This window comes from Pinus tabuliformis, chromosome 2_2 (assembly GCF_031772625.1).
Source record: "Pinus tabuliformis cultivar Carrire ecotype Pingquan chromosome 2_2, CPIR1, whole genome shotgun sequence".
Classification (NCBI taxonomy): domain Eukaryota; kingdom Viridiplantae; phylum Streptophyta; class Pinopsida; order Pinales; family Pinaceae; genus Pinus; species Pinus tabuliformis.
The window spans coordinates 847009731-847029568 of record NC_142300.1 but is presented as its reverse complement, the minus strand read 5'-3'; the positions used below and the strand labels follow the sequence as shown (position 1 = coordinate 847029568).

The following is a 19838-nucleotide window of genomic DNA, read 5'->3' as shown; positions in this document are numbered from 1 at the left end:
CGCTGCCCTAATAGGTCCTAGCCGCAACAAAGTCATGGGTCTTTTGGAGGACTGAGCTGCTGTTAGGAGGGCCTAGGAGCTAGGCTAGAAGGTAGCAATACAAGGCCTACTTTAGCGAAGGAGAAGGGACGTTAAGGTCACCCTTGTGACTACTTGAAGAGGCAACAAGGTCCATGTGAAAGCCACATGCCTATAAGTATTGTTTTGATGGTCAAAACAACCCTCTACATGGAGTTGTAGGTGTCTCCTCAACCAGCGAGGTCACCTACCTTGTAAAGAAAGGGAGGCCGCATAATTCAAGGTGAGTTATGGGTTGATCGTTGGACTGCTGTAGGTTACAGGAGGGTGCCCTAACCAGTGACCGAATTCTGTCCATGAACAACAATACAGAGGTGTTGGACACTGCCACATAGGAACTGCAATCAAATAGGACAATGGGACAGCAACATGTTGGGATGACAACTTTGATGGGATAGCCCAATGACATAGGACAACAATGACAATTGTGCAGCAGTGGCACAAGTGGGACAACAACATGTTGGGACGACAACTTTGATGGGACAACCCACTGACATAGGACAACAATGACAATTGTGCAGCAGTGGCACAAGTGGGACAACAACTATTACATGACAGCAGCAAAGTGGGACACCAACTATTACATGACAGCAACAAGCATGGACAACATGGCAAGCAACAAGCATGTACAACATCAGAAGCATGGCAAGATGTGATGGGACAACAACAAAACAATGGGACAACAAGAAAACATGGAATGGCTATGTCACTAACAGTGGGACAATAGTATGTCACATAAGAAAGCAGTGGCTAGCATGGCGCAACAATGGCACACGGGACAACAATGCAGCATAAGGTGCAGCTGTATGATGTGTACAACATGGTCATGAGGTCCAACATTGTGATGATGGGTGCAACATGATGACGAGATGCGACACAATGATAGGTGAAGGAGTCACCTTGGAGAATCAGTTGAAGCAGCATGTCTTCAACTGATCTCATGTATCATCTTCTTAGAGATGATCTATGCTCTTAATTAGATAAGTCAAAGTGTTGACTTCTATTGTAAATGTACTGTCTTTCTCTCTGATGAACTATTGAAGTACATATAAGAAGAATTGATCAAGGGTTTCCCCACATTGGGGTTTGTCCCTGGCTAGCGCCACATCTTGTGTCCTCTTGTCTTGGCTTGTCTTCAACGATTTATGTTTATGTTTTATCTGCAGTTTACTTTAATGCTGATGTGATTGCTAATCTGGAAAAGGTATTGAGCTAACTATGAAAATTGAAGTAAATTGCTCTAAGCATAGAACATACCTCAAATTAACAAAAAGTTAAAGAAATAGCAGATGATGAAGGGAAGGAAAAGTACAGGGAAACAAACACAGTGGCAATGAATCTAATTGTAGATGGATTAAAGGACAACCTAATTCCCTATATATCCAATATAGATGCTACAAAAAAAAAGGAAAAAAGAAAAGAACAAAAAAAGATGAATGAAGCCCTCTCCAAGTTATTTGCCATCAAGAACATTGGACAGGTTGCTAGTCTCATGATCTGAAAATCACTCGTGAGTGACCTCAGTGAATTAATGAATGAATGAAGGTATTACAGACTCATGTGTTGGTGTGTGTCTATGTTATCTTAGGCAACGTATCGATCAGATTACAAAATACACAGGCACTGGAAAATGGAAAACAGTAAGAGAGACACAGTAAGCAAATATAAGAACACAACAAATTAATAAGGAGTTCACCTAATCCTCCAGGGCTACGTCTTCGGTCCAACTTTCAGTGGTGGCCTTTTCTTATTGTGTCTTTAAAGCAGAGTTTTTACAATGAGGAGCTCAATTTGAGTCTCCTGAAATAGATGATGCTTAGCAGGGTGGTTCTTGGATTCCCCAAGCCACTAGAGTACATAGACTCTTCCTTAATAAGTCTCGACCTCCACTGGTCTTGAATGGGATGAGTCCAATTTGGTACTCAGTTCCCGACAGATATCCTCTCAGGGATTGCTCGAACCTCTCAAGCCCTCTGTTTGCGCGGTGCTACCTTACTCTGCAGGTTAGCTCGGCTCTTTGTTTGCTACTTCTTGCTTATTCTCTGTTCTGTCTCATTGTCTCCTTCTTTCTTACAGTGCTCGCTTCGCTCTCGCTTCGCTCTCTCCCTGTCTCTATCTCTGTCTGTTCATGGCTTAAAGCCAATTTGTCTCATGACTGTTTGCTTCCTCTTCCGCTCCTTTGGATCGCCTACTGCTATTCACTTGGAGTTCCCTGCCTCTGCGCCATCGTCACTGTGTAACGTCTCGCAGGGAAGTGGCCACTTGTCCTCTCACGAACTGCGCCAACTCTTCCTGAAACGGTTTGGTATTTCGGTTACTCTGTGTAATACTTCATCCGCCAGCTCAGCGGTCAAATCAGACTTCAGACTTTTATACGCCGCAACTTAATTCTCCCTCCAGATCTGGTCATTCATCAGGCACAATCTCCATCGTCAGATCTAGAGCCCCCAGATCCTACAGTGTTTGCTCTTATCGCGCGGTTGACTTGCTTGGATGTTAGCCCGCGATGAGAGGCGGTTTTCTCTCTCATCCACTGGACACGCGTCGTTCACTGTATGACATTGCTGGGTCTCCTGACAATTTCGCTTAGCACCCAACATGCCTCCGATATTTTGCTGGTTTTGGAGCACGGGACCCGCCTTTTGCTTTAGCGCTTTTCCCATGGTTTTCGACTTTTTCTTGTGATCGAGTGCTCGGGGCCTTTCCATTTCGAGGGGTTTTGCCCAGCAATGCGCGAGCGCTAATTGCGCATCAGAAACGACCTCTGTTTTCCGATCTGGACTTCCTAACTGCTAGTTTGCGTCCTGCGCGGTCTCCATGGGCCTCGGTCAGTGCACTTTGACCGAGGTCCTCATCGTTCCTTGCTGGCTACAAACTGCCACTGTCCAGAGGTCTTCCTGATAGCTCTTTGTTCACAAGTTTTTGAAGTCTGTCCTGATTTGATATAGTCATAGCACTTTGATAATTTTCATGGATCCAATTCGGATCACGGCGTTCCCACTGAAAAAGCTTTTGGACCACCAAAAGTTGGTTTTCAAGCATCGACTAAGTGAGGGTACAATTGTCTCACTTGTCCAATCCCTATCCACTTTGCACTGCTCGGCTTTGAACCCTTGAGCCCAACTCTGAGGTACTCAACATCTCCCCTGCACGTCGTCCTCACCTTCCTGTCCAGAACTGTATCTTCCTGCAATTCATTAAGATATTCAGGTAACAGGTCATCAATAGAAGGCAATTGACTCTGCTCTTCGGGATCCTCAATTAGTGAAGGTTCAAATAGTCTCAAGCAATCTGCATTTACGACTGAGTAGATGTGCATGTAAACTGGTAGATCAAGGCAAAAAGCATTCTCACCAATCTTCTCAAGTATTTTGAAAGGTCCATATCTGATAGGCTTTAGCTTTTTACCTTCACCTTGCATCCTGTCCTTGCTGATATACAACCAGACTTGGTCACCAACTTGGAAACTATGCTCCATCCGATGCTTGTCATGCCTTGCCTTGTATTTGGCTTGGCTCTTTTCCAGCTGTTCCTGTACTGCCTGGTGGATCTCTTGGATCTGTTCAATGAACCTAGTTGCCCTGTCCACATCATTGTGTCCTTCAACTGTGGTGTCTTTACCAAAGACAAAATCCAAAGGAGACTTTGGGGTGAAACCAAAACAGGTCTCAAAAGGAGATCTTTGTGTAGAAGAATGTTTTGCTCTGTTGTAAGCATGCTGCACATAACATAAATGCTCATCCTAAAGCTTAGGATGCTTGCAGCAATATCCCCTGAGTAACTGGATCACTGTCCTGTTAACTATTTCTGTCTGGCCATCAGGTTGTGGATGAAAAGCTGTGCTTTTCTTCAGTTTGTTGTCCATCAGTTCCCACAGGCTTGACCAAAACTTCCCCATAAATCGTGTGTCTCGATCAGATACAATGGAAGTGGGTAATCCAAAATGAACCCATACATGTTGAAAGAACAATTTTGCAGTTTGTTCAGTTGTAATCTGTGTATTACAAGGTATCAAAATACACATTTTGCTGAACCTATCGACAACAACATACAGATAATCATGACCTTTCCTAGATTTAGGCAGTCCTCCAACAAAATCCATGGAAACACTTTCCCAAGGGTGAGAAGGAACTGGTAATGGAGTGTACAAGCTTAGTTTTCTATCGCTGGGCTTGCTTTTTGCACACATAGTACACCCTCTTACATATCTAGAAACTATCTCGTTCATTTTTGGCCAATAACAAAATCTTTGCAGCTGTGTAACTGTTTTACTTACCCCAAAGTGACCTGATATTAGAGAAGTGTGTGCTTCTCAAATTATCTTTACTCTTTCAGTTTTTGGAATGCATAGCTTCCCACAATGATATAAGAGTCGGCCCTTTACATGATAATCCAATTCTTCTACACGTTTGCCTTGACTTAAAGTTGCATATACATCTTTAAAGTCTATATCTTGAGCATATTGTTCAATGTAACTCTCATGTAACACAGAATTATGCTTAAGTATAGTAGATGCATTTATAATGGGTCTAGATAACATATCTGCAACTTTGTTATGTATGCCCTTTTTATATCTGATGATTAAATGAAACTGTTGTAGAAAAACCATCCATCTATAGTGCCTTGATTGCTGCAACTTAGTTTGGGAGTGTAGATATTGAAGTGGTTGATGATCAATATGTATTACTGTCTCTTTGCCCATTAAGTAATGTTTCCACTTTTTCACACTCTGTACTAATGCATACAATTCTTTATCATATGTAGGATAGTTAACTACTGCAGAATTAAATGTCTCAGAATGATAACATATGGGTTTACCGTGCTGTGTCAACACTGCTCCCATGGCATAGTCACTAGCATCCGTTTGGATCTCAAATGGTCTTTGAAGATCAGTTAGTGCTAGTACAGGTGCTGTACTAATCTTTTCTTTCAAGGTGTCGAAGGCTTTCCGTTGTTTGCCTCCCCACTGAAACACCTTGTTCAATCCTGTTAAAGCATGTAAGGGAGCTGCAATTAAGGAAAAGTTAGAAATGAACTTCCTCCAATATTGTGCTGCTCCTAAGAACTTCTAACTTCTGTAGTAGATTTGGGTTTAGGCCAGTTCGCAATGACTGCCACCTTAGAGGGTTCTATCTTCAACTCACCACCCCCTACTATATGAACCAAATAATTGAAGATGTTTTGCCAAATTCACATTTTGAGAGTTTAACATAAAGTTTTTCTCTTTTCAAAACATCTAGTGTCTGCTTAACATGCTTTAAGTGTTCTTCCCACGTTTTGCTAAATATCAAAATGTCATCCAGATACATAATAAAAAAATCATCAAGAATAGGTTTGAGTACATCATTCATTAATCTCATGAAAGTAGCATGAGCATTAATTAAGCCAAAAGGCATAACCAGCCACTCATACAATCCCTGCTTTGTTTTGAAAGTAGTCTTCCATGCATTTTGTTCTGCAACTCTGACCTGATGGTATCCACTATGCAAGTCTAACTTGGAAAAATAAATAGCTTCTTTCAATTGATCTAAGAGATCATCGATGCGAGGAAGGGGATAACGATTTTTGATTGTTATCTTATTCAGTGCTCGGTAATCAATGCACATTCTCCACAAGCCATCTTTCTTTCTCACCAAGACGATTGGTGACCCATATGGTGATGTGCTAGGTCTGATGAACCCCTTCTCGAGCAACTCCTGCACCTGCTTCTTGATTTCTGCATTCTCTAAAGCGGACAACCTGTACATTCCAATGTTAGGCAATGGAGCATCTTGCTGCAAAATAATATCATGCACTATTTCCTTTTTGGGTGGCAGACCTTTAGGTTTTTCAAACTCTGAAACAACCTTTTCTAAATCAGCTTGCTGTTTAGCATTACAGCCCTCAAATACATTGGTTTTATCAGGTTTCTTTTCCTTTACAACCATCAGTAAGAATTGTTTGCATGAATTTATCATTCGTTTCATCTGCCCTGAGTTTATGAGAGTATAATTATTCTTGAGCTTATGAGCTCTTACAAAGTATTCGATTCCATCTTTAACAAGTAGATACTTGTTCTCAGCTCTATAGAAAATAGCTTTTCTGTCATACAAGTAAGGACTTCCTAAAACAATTCTACATATATCCAAAGGAATTATGTCTAACTCAACCTCATCTACAAATGCTGACCCAAAAGAAAACTTGAATTTGCATTGTCTAGTCACTTGTAGTTGTGCTTTATCATTTAGCCATCCTAATGGGTATGGTTTCTTGTGAGATGTAGTCACTAATCCCAACTTCTTTACAATTGCTTCAGAAATTAAATTTACTTGTGAGCCACTATCAAACAAAGTATCAATCTTTTGATGTTTGGAAATAACTCAAATATGGAAAAGCTCATGTCCTTTTCTCTCATTTTCTTCATCAATAGTAGATTGTGTAGAATTACTAGTAGATGCTTCAGAATTCTTACCTCTTATACCTATCGCTGCAATAGTCGTTTCATCTCCTGAGTCTGACCCCAAATCTTTCTGAATAGCTGTAGTAGTCTTCTTCTTCTTGCCCTCGAACTTCTTAGGTCTCAGCTCCGGATGCAGAACCCAGTGATGCTCATCATCATGCCCATCCTTTTTACAGTGAGTGCATGAAGACTTGCTTTTCTGTGCAGTGTTAACCTTCTTTGCTTTCCTTTTCTGTTTTCTTTTCTCCTTATTCTTGCTTGCAGTGGGTTGGGATGATCCCCCAACTTTTGGACTTCCATTCTTTCCTCTAGCTTCTAGATGAGTAGCTTGAACAGATACCTCATCTATACTAGTGGGATTAAACATGAGGATAGTGTGCCTCATGTAGCTGTGTAGACTGTTAGCTCTTGAAATTTCACCTCAGGCTGAGAAAGGCAAACCTCAAGGCCACATCAAACCATTTAGCTTCGTAGCTAGCCCTACGGGGCAGGAGAAGGCTCTCTCCGGTCAATCTCGACAGATCTTCAATGGGATGAGATGACCAACAAGGTAACACTGATATTAGGCTAGTAAACTGATTAAAAAGGTTGATTTGGGGTTTTTTGGGTTTTTGGTGGCAAATTGAGGAATTGCAATTTTGGGTGCGGGGATTTGACACAGTTTCTGCAGGGGGTTCCTTGGGGCGAGGTAGGAAACAGTATTGATGCCTTAAACTGAGATGGATGATCAGGAATGAAAGATAAGGAGCTAAAGAGAGCAAACAATGACTTTGAATTCCCTTTAGACAGTAGAAAACATTGAAATTAAACAAATTTAAAAGCAGAGCATGGCTAGCATGAATTCATACTTTAACACTTCATTTGTTTAATGTGCAGCAGTAAAGGAAAGGAAATGATTCACATAAACACACTTACAAGAACATTGAGAAACACACCATCAACACATGAGTCCACAAGAATCCCAAAGAGGACTGCAAAACCCTGGTCTTCCTTAGCCAAAAATTGCAGAGATACAGTGAAATAATACAATGATAGCTTCTCCCTCAAGAGTCCAACCATGAAAATGAGCAAGAAAGTACATAATATAGATGATCTAACCTCTTTCCCTGCCTCCATGGGTCGAGCTCACTATCCTAGGAGCTGTTTCAACCACCTCTAAACTAAGCACTACAAAATAGGCAGTGAAAACAACTTGCCTTTATAAACATGGAAACCAGTTCATACATTCAATTTTTACCCTTTACATGAATAAATCTTCTAGAAGAGTTACAAAAAGGTAAAAGTGTCTAAAAAGGGTCACAATTACATCAAAGAGGACCATTATTAACCTCAAAAAGTCAAACCAAGTCAAACTGTGCTTTTCCGAGCTGTTACAGTGAAATCTGACAAAGTTTGCCTGACGGGTCGTGCACCTTTGGAGCTCTGTTTGAGGCACTTGCAGGTATCAGAATTGGGTGCAGGATAGCTCGTTGGAAAGGTCTGTGAGTCTACTTTCCAACCCAACTGGAATTTTTGGATTTGGAGGTCATTTGAACTGTCAAAACTTAATTCTCCCAAGACTGGTTTTTGCAACTCAAAAAAGGGGCAGAAAGTCAAATTTTGCATGTATTTTGACCTTCTGGAGGCCCAAAACTCCATAAAAACTCAAGTCCATCCATAGGCATATGTAACTTTGCATAACAAATCTAGAAATGCTGAGTTTTTGCAAAAAGGAGCTGCCATGACAAAGGGTCTCACCGGGGGTGAGACCCGTTGAGGAGCCAAAACCTGTAAATTTCCAAAAATTGCCAAAATTACCCAAAACTTTCAGAATTTTTTGGGATTTGAGCTGTGGCTAGGCTAATGAGTGCCATGATCCTTGAGTGAAGCCTCAGCCAAGATACGGAGGGGATTTGGCTTCTTTCTCTGTTTTTGAGCCTCGGTCAACCTCCTTTGAAAAACTTTCATTTTGGCTTTGCATACATGCATCCTTGCCCAATAATGATTTTTCATATTCCTCAGCAGCTTTTTCTCTTGGTTGGCCTTAGCCAACAGCCTCTCTAAGTATGCATTCACCTGGATGAGCATAGACTCTCGGTCAGCAGGCAATGGATCACCGGGTCTTCTTCGGTTCAAGACTCGGTCACTACGAATCCTCCATAACTCATCAAGTGCTTTCTCCTCCTCCAACTGTTTGTTCCGCTGCTCCAGGTAAGTGATAGTCCATTGGGCACCCTCAAGTCTCCTCTGTAAAACATCATTTTCAGCCCTGAGATGCTGAATGATCTCCTTTGCCTCTCGGCTAGGAGAACTGGCCTCAAGATCAATCATCTCAGTGTCTGGAACTCCTGATGGCCCCTCATGAATCATGGGCTGTTTGCCCCTCTGTGGTACCTGTGCTGGTGAAGAAAGCGAGGCCCCTTCCACTTGATGTGGAGATAACACTCGCTGTGCTGATGATGAAGGCGAGACCCCTTCCACCTGCTGTGGAGATAGTACTCGCCTGGCTGCTGCAAATAAGGCCCTTGGGCCTTTCTGATAGGTGACCAGAGGTGTGGAGCTGACATGTCGGGTGACCGGAATATCAGGCTGCTGAGATGGTCCTCCCTCCTCATGAATGACCTCATGATGTGGCTAGGGTGGCACTGTGAAAAACTCACGAGAGATAAACTCCTCCCATGAGATACCCTGCTGTGTCAACTGATGCAAAACTATGAGCTGAATCAAACCATAATGACATAAGCTCCTGTACTGCTGGGCCGGGGTCTTTCTCTGCAACATGGGCACCATTTTCTGAATGTTCTGAAAGAAGAAAACCGGGATGTTCATCATCCTCACTCGGGTGAAGTGCATCAAGAGGCGAATGTGATATGAGTAAACCTGTGAAAATCTGCCCTCACAGGTAAAATAGTGCATAATAAGCCTCATGATGGGAGCATACTCGCTCCGGAGAAATCTGAATGGAAAAACACCCGCTAAATGTCTCAAGAATGGTGGCTGGACATAAGGCTCAAAGTGAACAGTTTCTAGCAACTTGCGCTTAGGCCACACCTCACCAACATTCGGTATCCCTGTAGCATGTGAGAACACCTCGGGTGTCACTGTAAAATCTACCCCTGCTAGATTGACATGTCCATCATGCAAATGTAAAACAAAGAGGCGGGCCAACTCTCTGTGATGTTGAATCCGGGAGATCCTCTCACAAAATTGATAACAAGACATGTACCGAAAACAAGTGACTGCCATAGGACAAGCATGTAATTCTACCGAAGAGGTGGGCTCCTCTCGCTTATGATGTCCACCCTTACCACCCCTACGAGGCCTCCTCTGTACCTCAACCTCTGTAGATGATGAGTGGTCATCACTTTGCTCATAAGTTTCGGTTTCCGACATGGTTTAGGAGCAAAGTGGACAAACTGAACTGCTGTCTCTGCCTGCAAAAAGTGCTGAACTCTATGCTGTTTCAAGGGGAAAAAGATATGAGGGAAATGTTAGGGGAGGGATCTTTTAACAAGGAATGGGAATATATAAATATAACAGGGAATTTTTAAGGGAAATGTTGCAAATCATTATGCATATAGGAATACATATTTATAATTGGGAAATCATTTGCAAAGATCATTGCATATGGGAAAAAACATGTATGAAAGTGAACATGGGAATATGCATACATGTATTAATAGGGGAAATAGGGAAACCATGCACAGAACATGCTGACATATTTACCAACATTTTTTGTTATTTACACATGCATATGGTGGAGGAGAACTAGGGTTTTGAATTTTTTGATGTTTTGGGAGAGGGGTAGGGTTTTCATTTTTAGTGATTAGGGATGGGGAAGATTTGCATTTCATTTATAAAATGATATGGGAAAAGAGATGAACATATAAGTGTGAGTGAAAGGGAAAGGAGGGAAACAAACCAAAGGGAAAAATAGCTTGAAACAACACAAACCCTAGCACAGTTTGCTCATTAACATTGCAGCCATATAAAGGAGTTTCACTTGCAAAATTTTGATCATTTTAACATGTTCATGACATCCACCATTCATAACCAGCAACCATTCCATGTTTAGAGCACCTACCTCGAACAATTTGATAGCTTGGAGGGCGTTTGAGGCAATTTGTTTGAAGTTTGCAGCAAGGCGGTTCAACGGGTCGCGCACCACGCCCAACGGGTCGCGCCCGTTGTTTTTCTGAACTGTGGGAGGCCCTCTGACGGGTCGCGCGCACCCAACAGGTCGCGCACCTGGCTCGACGGGTCGCGCCCCTCTCTGCTGCCCGAAATCGCTTTGTCTTTGCTCCTTTCTCTCAATCACTCTCTCAAACCTCTCTTGCAAGCATTAGGATGCACAATGAGAGTGAAAGGAGGGAATTTGGGCTTTTATAAGTTTCATTTGAAAAAATTTCATTCATAAACCCACTTTCTAATGTTTTCTTTTTGACACTTTATAACACTGATTTTTGGTTTCTTTTATCCTGAATTTGACTCATTGAGTGCTTTGACTTGATTCTTTTTGCAGGTAGATCATCTGAGGGATCTTGGCAAGGGGACCAGGGTTGCATTTTTTCCGCTGAAGACTTTTGAAATTTCATCACTTATTTACAAAAACTGAGAAAATGACCTTGGCTTTAAAAACAGAGTTTTTAAATCCAAGGTGAAAGTTCACTGTACAAGATAAAAATATCGAAGAAACATGTTTACAATCCTCCCTCTGGCTTGCTGAGTACTCATGGATTTTCAAAGACATGACCTTGCAGAGATAAATGACCAAAACCCTAGACCTAGGACTTTGACCTCAAGACAAATCAAGACAAGCTTGAAAAACTTAATGACTGATATGACCTGATCCAACAAAGCCAAGAGGGGTATAAATAGACCAGCTCCTCCATCAGGGTTATGGCATGCCTAACGGGATGCAAAATTTGACACTGATGAGACACCTACGAATGCAAATGCAAAGAGCTTTGATCGCTGATGGAGGGCTTTCAAGACCGACACTAACATTGGCTCCAATGGGGATGGTAGCTCCTTGGAGGTACCAAGAACCTTAGACCTCTGGGAGAGCAGACCAGTGCTTTATTCATTGGGCAATGGAGTCAACTTATTCACATGTGACCAAATTTAAAACAACTTTATTTGACTTGGACAATTGACTGAAATTCTAGACTAACTTGGACACTAACTCACTTACTCTATGCAGAAAATGAACTGACATGAAACAACTTGTAAAACTCACACCAACTAATCACCATTTTCAGAATTATAGCCTTCACCGCGGGCCCCAAACTGAAGATGAGAGATCAGTTTCACACTTGCTGCAGAATGAAAATGAAATGGTATTTACAATGAGAATGATTTGAGCAGTAAATGCTCAAGCATGATACCTTTTGAGCAGCCGGCCATTCACCGACCCACCGAGACATTCATCACCGTTCATTTCTTTGAGAAGAAAAGCATTTGGACCACGATATGCTGCAATTTTGTAAGGACCCTTCCATAAGTTGTCGAATTTTCCATGCTTCCCTTTATCTTCATTGCGGGCATCCCATTGCAACACAACATCATCAATCTGAAACTCATCTGCTTTGGCCTTTTTGTCATAGATTTTCTTTATGCGCTCCTGCAACTTAAGGGAATTCTGGTGAACCTCTTCTCGTGTCTGCTGTAAATGAATCATTTGACTGATCCGTCGTTGCATAGGATCCTCCTCACCACTAGCTTTTTGAAACAACTTGGCTACTGAAACACTAAGTGAAGTAGGAAACACTGCATCAACTCCATAAACTAGTTCAAAAGGTGACATACCAATTGACTTCTTTTGACTTACCCGATCAGCCCATAATGCATTTATTAACTTCTTGTGCCAGCTCTTCTTATTTATTTCCAGCAATTTCTTTATGATGTTCACTAGAGATTTGTTCGAAGATTCGGCCAACCCATTACCTTGCGGATGGTAGGCGGTTGAATGCCCCAAGTCGATGTTATATTTATAGCAAAAATCAACCAACTTCTTCGATTTGAACGCGGCTGCGTTGTCTGTAACCAACTTATGTGGACAGCCGAAACGTGACAAGATATTATTTTCAAGAAAAGAAATAATTACCAAATCCGTGGCTTGCCGGGTAGGAATGGCTTCTATCCACTTTGTGAAGTAATCTGTGGCGGTCAAGATCCATCGATGCTGCCCGGAAGATGCTGGGTGGATTTCGCCAATAAAATCCAAGCCCCACTGCTGAAATGGTGCGCTGATTTCAACCGGCTTGAGAGGCAATGGCTGTAATTTCTGTTTTCCTTGAAAAATTTGACATTCATGACAGCTCTTTACCGCTTTATACACATCAGAAAATAAAGAAGGCCAATAGAAACCAGCTCTCAAAATTTTATTAGCCGTGGTCTTCCAAAATAAGTGACCCCCACAGTCACCTTTATGGAAATCATCTACTGTTGTCTTAGCTTCCTCTTCGACCAAACAGTTCAGCAAGATGCCACCGGGATCTTTCCAATAAAGTGCAGATTTGATAATGCAAAATTTGGCAGCCTTTAGCTTCAATGTTCTAGCTTTGTTTCTAGGCATTCCAGGAGGTGAAGATAAATTTTGAAGTACATAAACTATATCAGCATACCAAGGAGAAGACACAAAGATATCGGACACCTGTAGAACTGAATTTTCTTCATCTTCATCGGACAAGGCAGCAATCAAATTGATATCAAGGACGTGAAGGTTTGCTTCAGCCATCAACTTAGCAAGACCTTGACCTTTAACCAACTTGGTAGGCTTAATTTCTACATCATATTCTAATAGTGCAGCGATCCACTTACCCCTTCTTCCTTCCGGTTCCGTTTGTACTAAAACATCCTTCACAGCTGCATTAGGAACATATGCTAAAATATGAGAATTCAATATGTAAACCCGGAAATCTTTCAAAGCTTTGATCAGCGCCAATGCTTGCTTCTCAATGATATTATAATTCAACGCTCCGTCTCTTATGATGCGGCTGAAAAAAGCTATGGGCCTCTCAACTCCATCTCTCTTTTGCATTAACACGACTGCCAATGTATGCTCAGAGGCAAATGAAAACAAAATGAAATCCTGTGTATAATCTGGGCTGATCAAAGTTGGGGCTGAAGATAAGATTACCTTTATCAAATTAAAAGATTTCACCGCCTCTTCGGTCCATTTGAGCTCGCTGTCCTTCTTGAGCATATTTGTTATCTCTCTAAGATGTTCAGCAAGATTGGGGATGAAATGACGCAGAAAATTCAATTTACCATTGAAGGACTGAATTTCTTTCTTGCTACGGGGCTGCTCCACTTGCTGAATTGCTTCCACTCGTGCAGGATCTATACGAATGCCGTCTTTAGAAATGATATGGCCCAGCAGCTTGCCTTCGCTCATAGCAAAAAGACTCTTTTTCGGATTCAATGAGATGCCATATTTTCTGCACTTTTGAAACACCTTAGTCAAATGAAACAAATGCTCTTCATCTGATTTAGAAAACACGGTCAGATCATCAAGATAAACAACTAAAAAGACATCTTTCTCATTTGCAAAGGCCATGTCCATTGCCCGCTGAAATGTGGCACCCGCGTTCTTCAATCCAAACGGCATCTTGGCATAATGAAATGTACCCCATGGAGTAGTAAATGCTGTCTTGTCACGGTCATCTTCGTGCACCAAAATCTGATTATATCCGGAGTAACCATCAAGCAATGACATTCTAGATGCCCCCACAACCCGCTGTAATATGTGGTCCATCTTGGGCAGCGGATAATTGTCCTTTAATGACACCTTGTTCAGATTTCTGAAGTCTATACACAAGCGAATCTCACCGGTTTTCTTCCTCACGGGCACCAAGTTTGAGATCCAATCAGAAAACCGGATTGGCACTATGATTCCAGACTTATACAACCTGTTGACTTCCTTCTCAATCAATGGCAACAATTTAGGATTAATTCTTCTCAACTTTTGCCGGAAAGGCTTTTGATTTGGCTTTATGGGAATGGTATGCTGAATAATGCTTGTGTCATAAGTTTTCAAATCTGAATAGTCCCATGCAAAAACATTAGAATACAGAGACAATAATCTGATATACTCTTGCTTTACCTTAGGCGGCAATGCTTTTGAAAGCTTCACCAACTTTGGATTTGCAGCTGTCCCAAGATTTACATCTTCAACTCCTTCATCCGTAGGCCTCAAAGTTGGCTTGCGAGCCACATCATCTTGATCGAACAATTCTTCCAAAGGAATCAATCCTTTAGGAATGTAATTGTCCTTGAGCTGCAACACATCCATTTGATTTACTCCTTCAGCTTCCGTGTCTATTGAAATGTCTTCGAATTTACCCTCAATTTGCAGAAAATCTTTGATCTCCTCGTCATCTTGGAAAACTTGCCAACACCTTTGATTATCTGGAACTGTAGGATGATGCTTCACATATATTTCAAACTTATTGCTGGAATTCATGGGAATTTTCAGATTACTCGCTGCCTTAGCCAATGCATCCGCAACACCATTTTGAATCCGGGGCGCACATGTCAAAGTATGTTCAGAAAACCTCTTTAAAATGTCCAGGACAGCATTCCGATATGCTCGCATACGAGGATGTTTGGCCTGAAATTCACCTTTCACTTGCTTGATAACTAACTCGGAGTCGCCATATACCGCTATCTTCTTTGCTTTCAACTTCCGAAGGATTTTCAGACCAGCAATAAGAGCTTCGTATTCCGCCTCATTATTTGAACAATCAAATGCCAATTTATAAGAACATACCCATACCTTGCTTGGAACTTGATTTTGGGCTGAGAATGGGCTTCGAATCCACACATCTATGCCAGCACCATCACTGCCCACTGCACCGTCAAAATCCATGGTCCAAAGACCATCCTCATCATCTTCTAAATGCTGAAAATCTGATTTTGATTCATGTTCTGTTTGCTGCCCTTTTATTTCAGCAATTGGTCTTATGACAGCAGACCTTTCTTCACTTTCCTTTCTCAAAACTTCCCTGAAATTTTCTGAAATGTCTGGTATATCTTCTACTTGAACTAACTGACTATCTACCTCATTGAAATTTTCCGCAAACAAAACAAAAGATTCTAAATCTGTTTGTACATAATTTACAGGATGATTGACGGGCTTTTCCTTACTAGTGATCATGTATTTCATCTTTTGTTCCCGATATAACTTCCTCATTTGACCGAAAACTGGAATTGTGGCAAATGAAAAATCAAGCTGAAGTGTACCTTTGAGTTTGGCTCCCCATGATCTCGACAGCAACATGCCAAACCGCGGAGGAATATCCGCCACCACTACATCCATCAAAACATTCTTCGCTGGAATTTGATCTAGACTCACCACTAAGTCTTTGATCAAGCCAATACATCTTACCCGGCTGGAATCAAACGAATACAAATCATGATACTTCCTTGTGATGTCAAGTCCCAGCTTCTCCATGATTGTTTTCGGCATCAAATTATGTGAAGCTCCCGAGTCAAACATGGCATTGTGCAACACAAACTCATGCAAACGCAAACTGATATAAAATGGAGGAACATCACTTTCGGGAGACTCACCATTTAAAGCTGGCCCAAAGATTAACTCCGGCTGATCATCTTGTACATTCACCATGTCTAGCATTGGATCAAAATTCAGCAACTTGGAAATTTGGCCTCGGTAAGTGGTGTTCTTCATGACCTCCGTCAAAGGAATAGATATCTTCAACTTTGCAATCTCATTCTCCAAACTGAAAACTGGAAGCTTCTCACCTTCTTTTGCCGGATTATCTCTTTTTTCAGCTTTATCCTTCGGTGCATTTGATGGCTGATCTATCTTTGCTGCTGGCGATGTTTGAGTTGTTGATGGATCGACTATATCTTTACCTTTTGAGGAAACCGAATCATTCTTTGCTGCAATGTCTTTCCTTTTCTGCACGGGATTTATAGGAATAGCTCGGCTTCTCAATTGCCTTTGCTGTCCTTGCTGAGCTGACAAAGCATTTAAGTACCCTCTTTGATATTCTTCAGATTCTTCTTCAAGTATTGCATCGTTTGACAAAATATAATGCTCATCTTGGGGAAAGACGGAATTACTCACCAACTCATCTTCTTCTGTAATATATGTGGGCATATCATCAGGAGTGAAGAAATGATTTTCCTCGCCAACATTATCACCTTCATCTTCAGATTCTTGGCTAACAAAATTCTGCTGAAAAGGAGGTTTCATTTGCTGCTGAACTGCTGCTTCTTGTGCCTTTGTTTCACGCTGCTTGATCCTATATTGTTGCTGCTGTTGACCTCTGAAATTGGGATTACGAATCTGAGGCTCCGGCTTGTCAATAGTAACCTTTTCAAATGTCCTTCTAAGCTGCTCAAGCTGCTGGAGAACAACCTGATTTGATGTGGATGCTTCCTCCTTGATTGTGACTCGCTTTTCTGCCTTCATCCTTGCTCTTTTGTCATTCAAATTTGCCTCAATGCTGACAGCAATTTTCTGCATTTCCTCCAAGGTAGGTGGATCTCTGTCTCTCAATGAATAAGCCATCTCCGGATCAAAACCATCCGGGAACTTAAGAAGTGCTGATTTTCTAGATGGCCTCAAATCATCGGGAATAGCATTATAAACTGTATTGAACCTGATTATGTAATCTTGAACAGACTCACCCGGATTACGCTTGAGGTTGTTGTATTCGGCATTAATTTGAAGCGGATCCTTTCTGATTTCCCACCGATCTAAAAACTGATTCTGAAGTGCTTCCAAAGTAGTAATGCTGTTAGCTGTCAAACCTCTGAACCATTTTCTAACTTCTCCTGCAAATGTTTGCACGAACAACCGCATGGTGACATCTTCCTCATCTAACTCATATAGATCAAAGAATGTGGTCATCTTGTCGATATGCTGCTGAGCTGTAATACTTTGTGGAGTGCCATCAAACATGGGGATTTTACTTTGATAATCAGCTGGCATATCATGAAGATTTGCAGGCAAAACCAGTGGGGCAAACCGAGCAGCCATTGCTCTAGGAGGGGGAGTAGGATGGGTATGAGGAGGTGGAGCTGTGATAGCAGGGATTATTATAAGAGGAGGTGTAGTTTGTGGAGTTGGGGGAGTCGGAGGAGTAGGAGAAGAAGGAGGAGAACCGACTGTTGATTCGGGATAGGTGATTATAGGTGAAACTGAAACATAAGGAGGATAAGCTTCTTCGTGAGCCGTGATAGTTGATCCAATGTGATCAGAAATATTCTCAACAAAATCAGCAAGGGTAGTAGCTTGAATACGTGACTGAAGATGTCTTAGGATGAAATTTTCAACCAATTTATTATGTCTCTCAAACTCAATAGCAGCTGCAAAATCAGGGTCAAGAACTAGAGAATCGAGCGCACTTTCAGACTTAGCTTTAAACAGAGACAACTCAAAGCTTTCGTCAAAATCTAAATCTTCAAGATAATCAAAAATAGCTGGGCATGAATGAGATCTGAAAATGGGTTTAGGATCTGTAGCCAGCTTGTTTTCTCAAAATGACTAGGAAAGAAAAAGCATTCAGCCTGTGAAAACTCTCAACCTATCATCCACGGCTCAGAGTTAACAATTACACTGGGATAGGATGTCAATGAAGCACTATGTTCACAAGCTCACGGAGATTGACTGAAGCAGCGTTTATCTACTTGCGCTGATGTAAAACAAGAGCGTTTTCGAAGGCTACCTGGCGTAACTTCAGGCTCCGTCTAAGACTTATGAAATAACACGTCAATGAGCAAAGGATTAGATGTTCTCCCCAGTATGGTCGCCAGTATGTTAGCTCTTGAAATTTCACCTCAGGCTGAGAAAGGCAAACCTCAAGGCCACATCAAACCATTTAGCCTCGTAGCTAGCCCTACGGGGCAGGGGAAGGCTCTCTCCGGTCAATCTCGACAGATCTTCAATGGGATGAGATGACCAACAAGGTAACACTGATATTAGGCTAGTAAACTGATTAAAAAGGTTGATTTGGGGTTTTTTGGTGGCAAATTGAGGAATTGCAATTTTGGGTGCGGGGATTTGACACAGTTTCTGCAGGTGGTTCCTTGGGGCGAGGTAGGAAACAGTATTGATGCCTTAAACTGAGATGGATGATCAGGAATGAAAGATAAGGAGCTAAAGAGAGCAAACAATGACTTTGAATTCCCTTTAGACAGTAGAAAACATTGAAATTAAACAAATTTAAAAGCAGAGCATGGCTAGCATGAATTCATACTTTAACACTTCATTTGTTTAATGTGCAGCAATAAAGGAAAGGAAATGATTCACATAAACACACTTACAAGAACATTGAGAAACACACCATCAACACATGAGTCCACAAGAATCCCAAAGAGGACTGCAAAACCCTGGTCTTCCTTAGCCAAAAATTGCAGAGATACAGTGAAATAATACAATGATAGCTTCTCCCTCAAGAGTCCAACCATGAAAATGAGCAAGAAAGTACATAATATAGATGATCTAACCTCTTTCCCTGCCTCCATGGGTCGAGCTCACTATCCTAGGAGCTGTTTCAACCAGTGTTGAAAATATCGCCGATATTTCGGCGAAAATCGTAAATATCGCGAGATTTTGACCAAAACGATATTTCGGCGATAATTTCTCGCGATTTTTTCCAGTTTTTAATTTCGCGCGATATATCCGAAATCTCGGCGATTTTTTGATAAATATCGCGCGACGACCCTAAAAATCGTCGGCAGCATTTATAAATTGGGGTTTTAATGTTTAATGAACCATTTCTGTTTCGACCTGGAGACGCTGCGGACTGCGGAGGGTTTTGGCTGCGGAGGGTTCCAAATTCCAGGTATGCGTGCAGCTACGTATTCCCCATTGCCCAACCGTTAAACTTAAAATTTAATACGTTGGCTGCGCAGTGCGGAGGGTTTCCGTTTAATATTTGACGGTTGACCATAATGCCCAGCGTATAACTATATACAGTTACACAATGCTCAACATATATACATAAAACTTTCATGAGACATTACCTATCATTCTTATCTTTTATATGCTGCAGTTGGAGAAATGCGATAGTTGCAGAATTCCGATTTGCTCATGGCAGTGTAAACATTTTGGAAATTTTCCTTGCTGGTTCATTTATGTATAGATGTTCAATAGTTAGCGAGTTTGACAGTTAGTATTTTGTAGCTTGGTTAGTCATCAGTTAAGCAACTGTAAACAGTTACGAACAATCGGCTTTCAGTAATGTTTAAAGTTATATATAGTTCAAACTTCTAACTATTCTTGCTGCTGTGATGAACTTGCTGTAGAAGTGATAATGATTTGCTTTTGTTCTTGATGCACTGATAGTTTGTCCTTTCACTGCTT

At 41.5% G+C, this 19838-nt stretch overlaps 2 protein-coding genes across 3 annotated transcripts in view; both read left to right on the top strand.

Annotated features, from left to right (window-relative positions):
* LOC149195622 (uncharacterized) overlaps positions 1 to 19648 on the top strand; it is a 32200-nt gene extending 12552 nt beyond the window's left edge. The window contains exon 3 of the mRNA XM_089407973.1: positions 19528 to 19648. Coding sequence (XP_089264099.1) covers positions 19528 to 19648 — 121 coding nt within the window. The remainder of the gene's footprint in view (positions 1 to 19527) is intronic.
* LOC149195620 (thioredoxin-like 3-3) overlaps positions 1 to 19838 on the top strand; it is a 269342-nt gene that overhangs the window by 98778 nt on the left and 150726 nt on the right. The window lies entirely within an intron of this gene.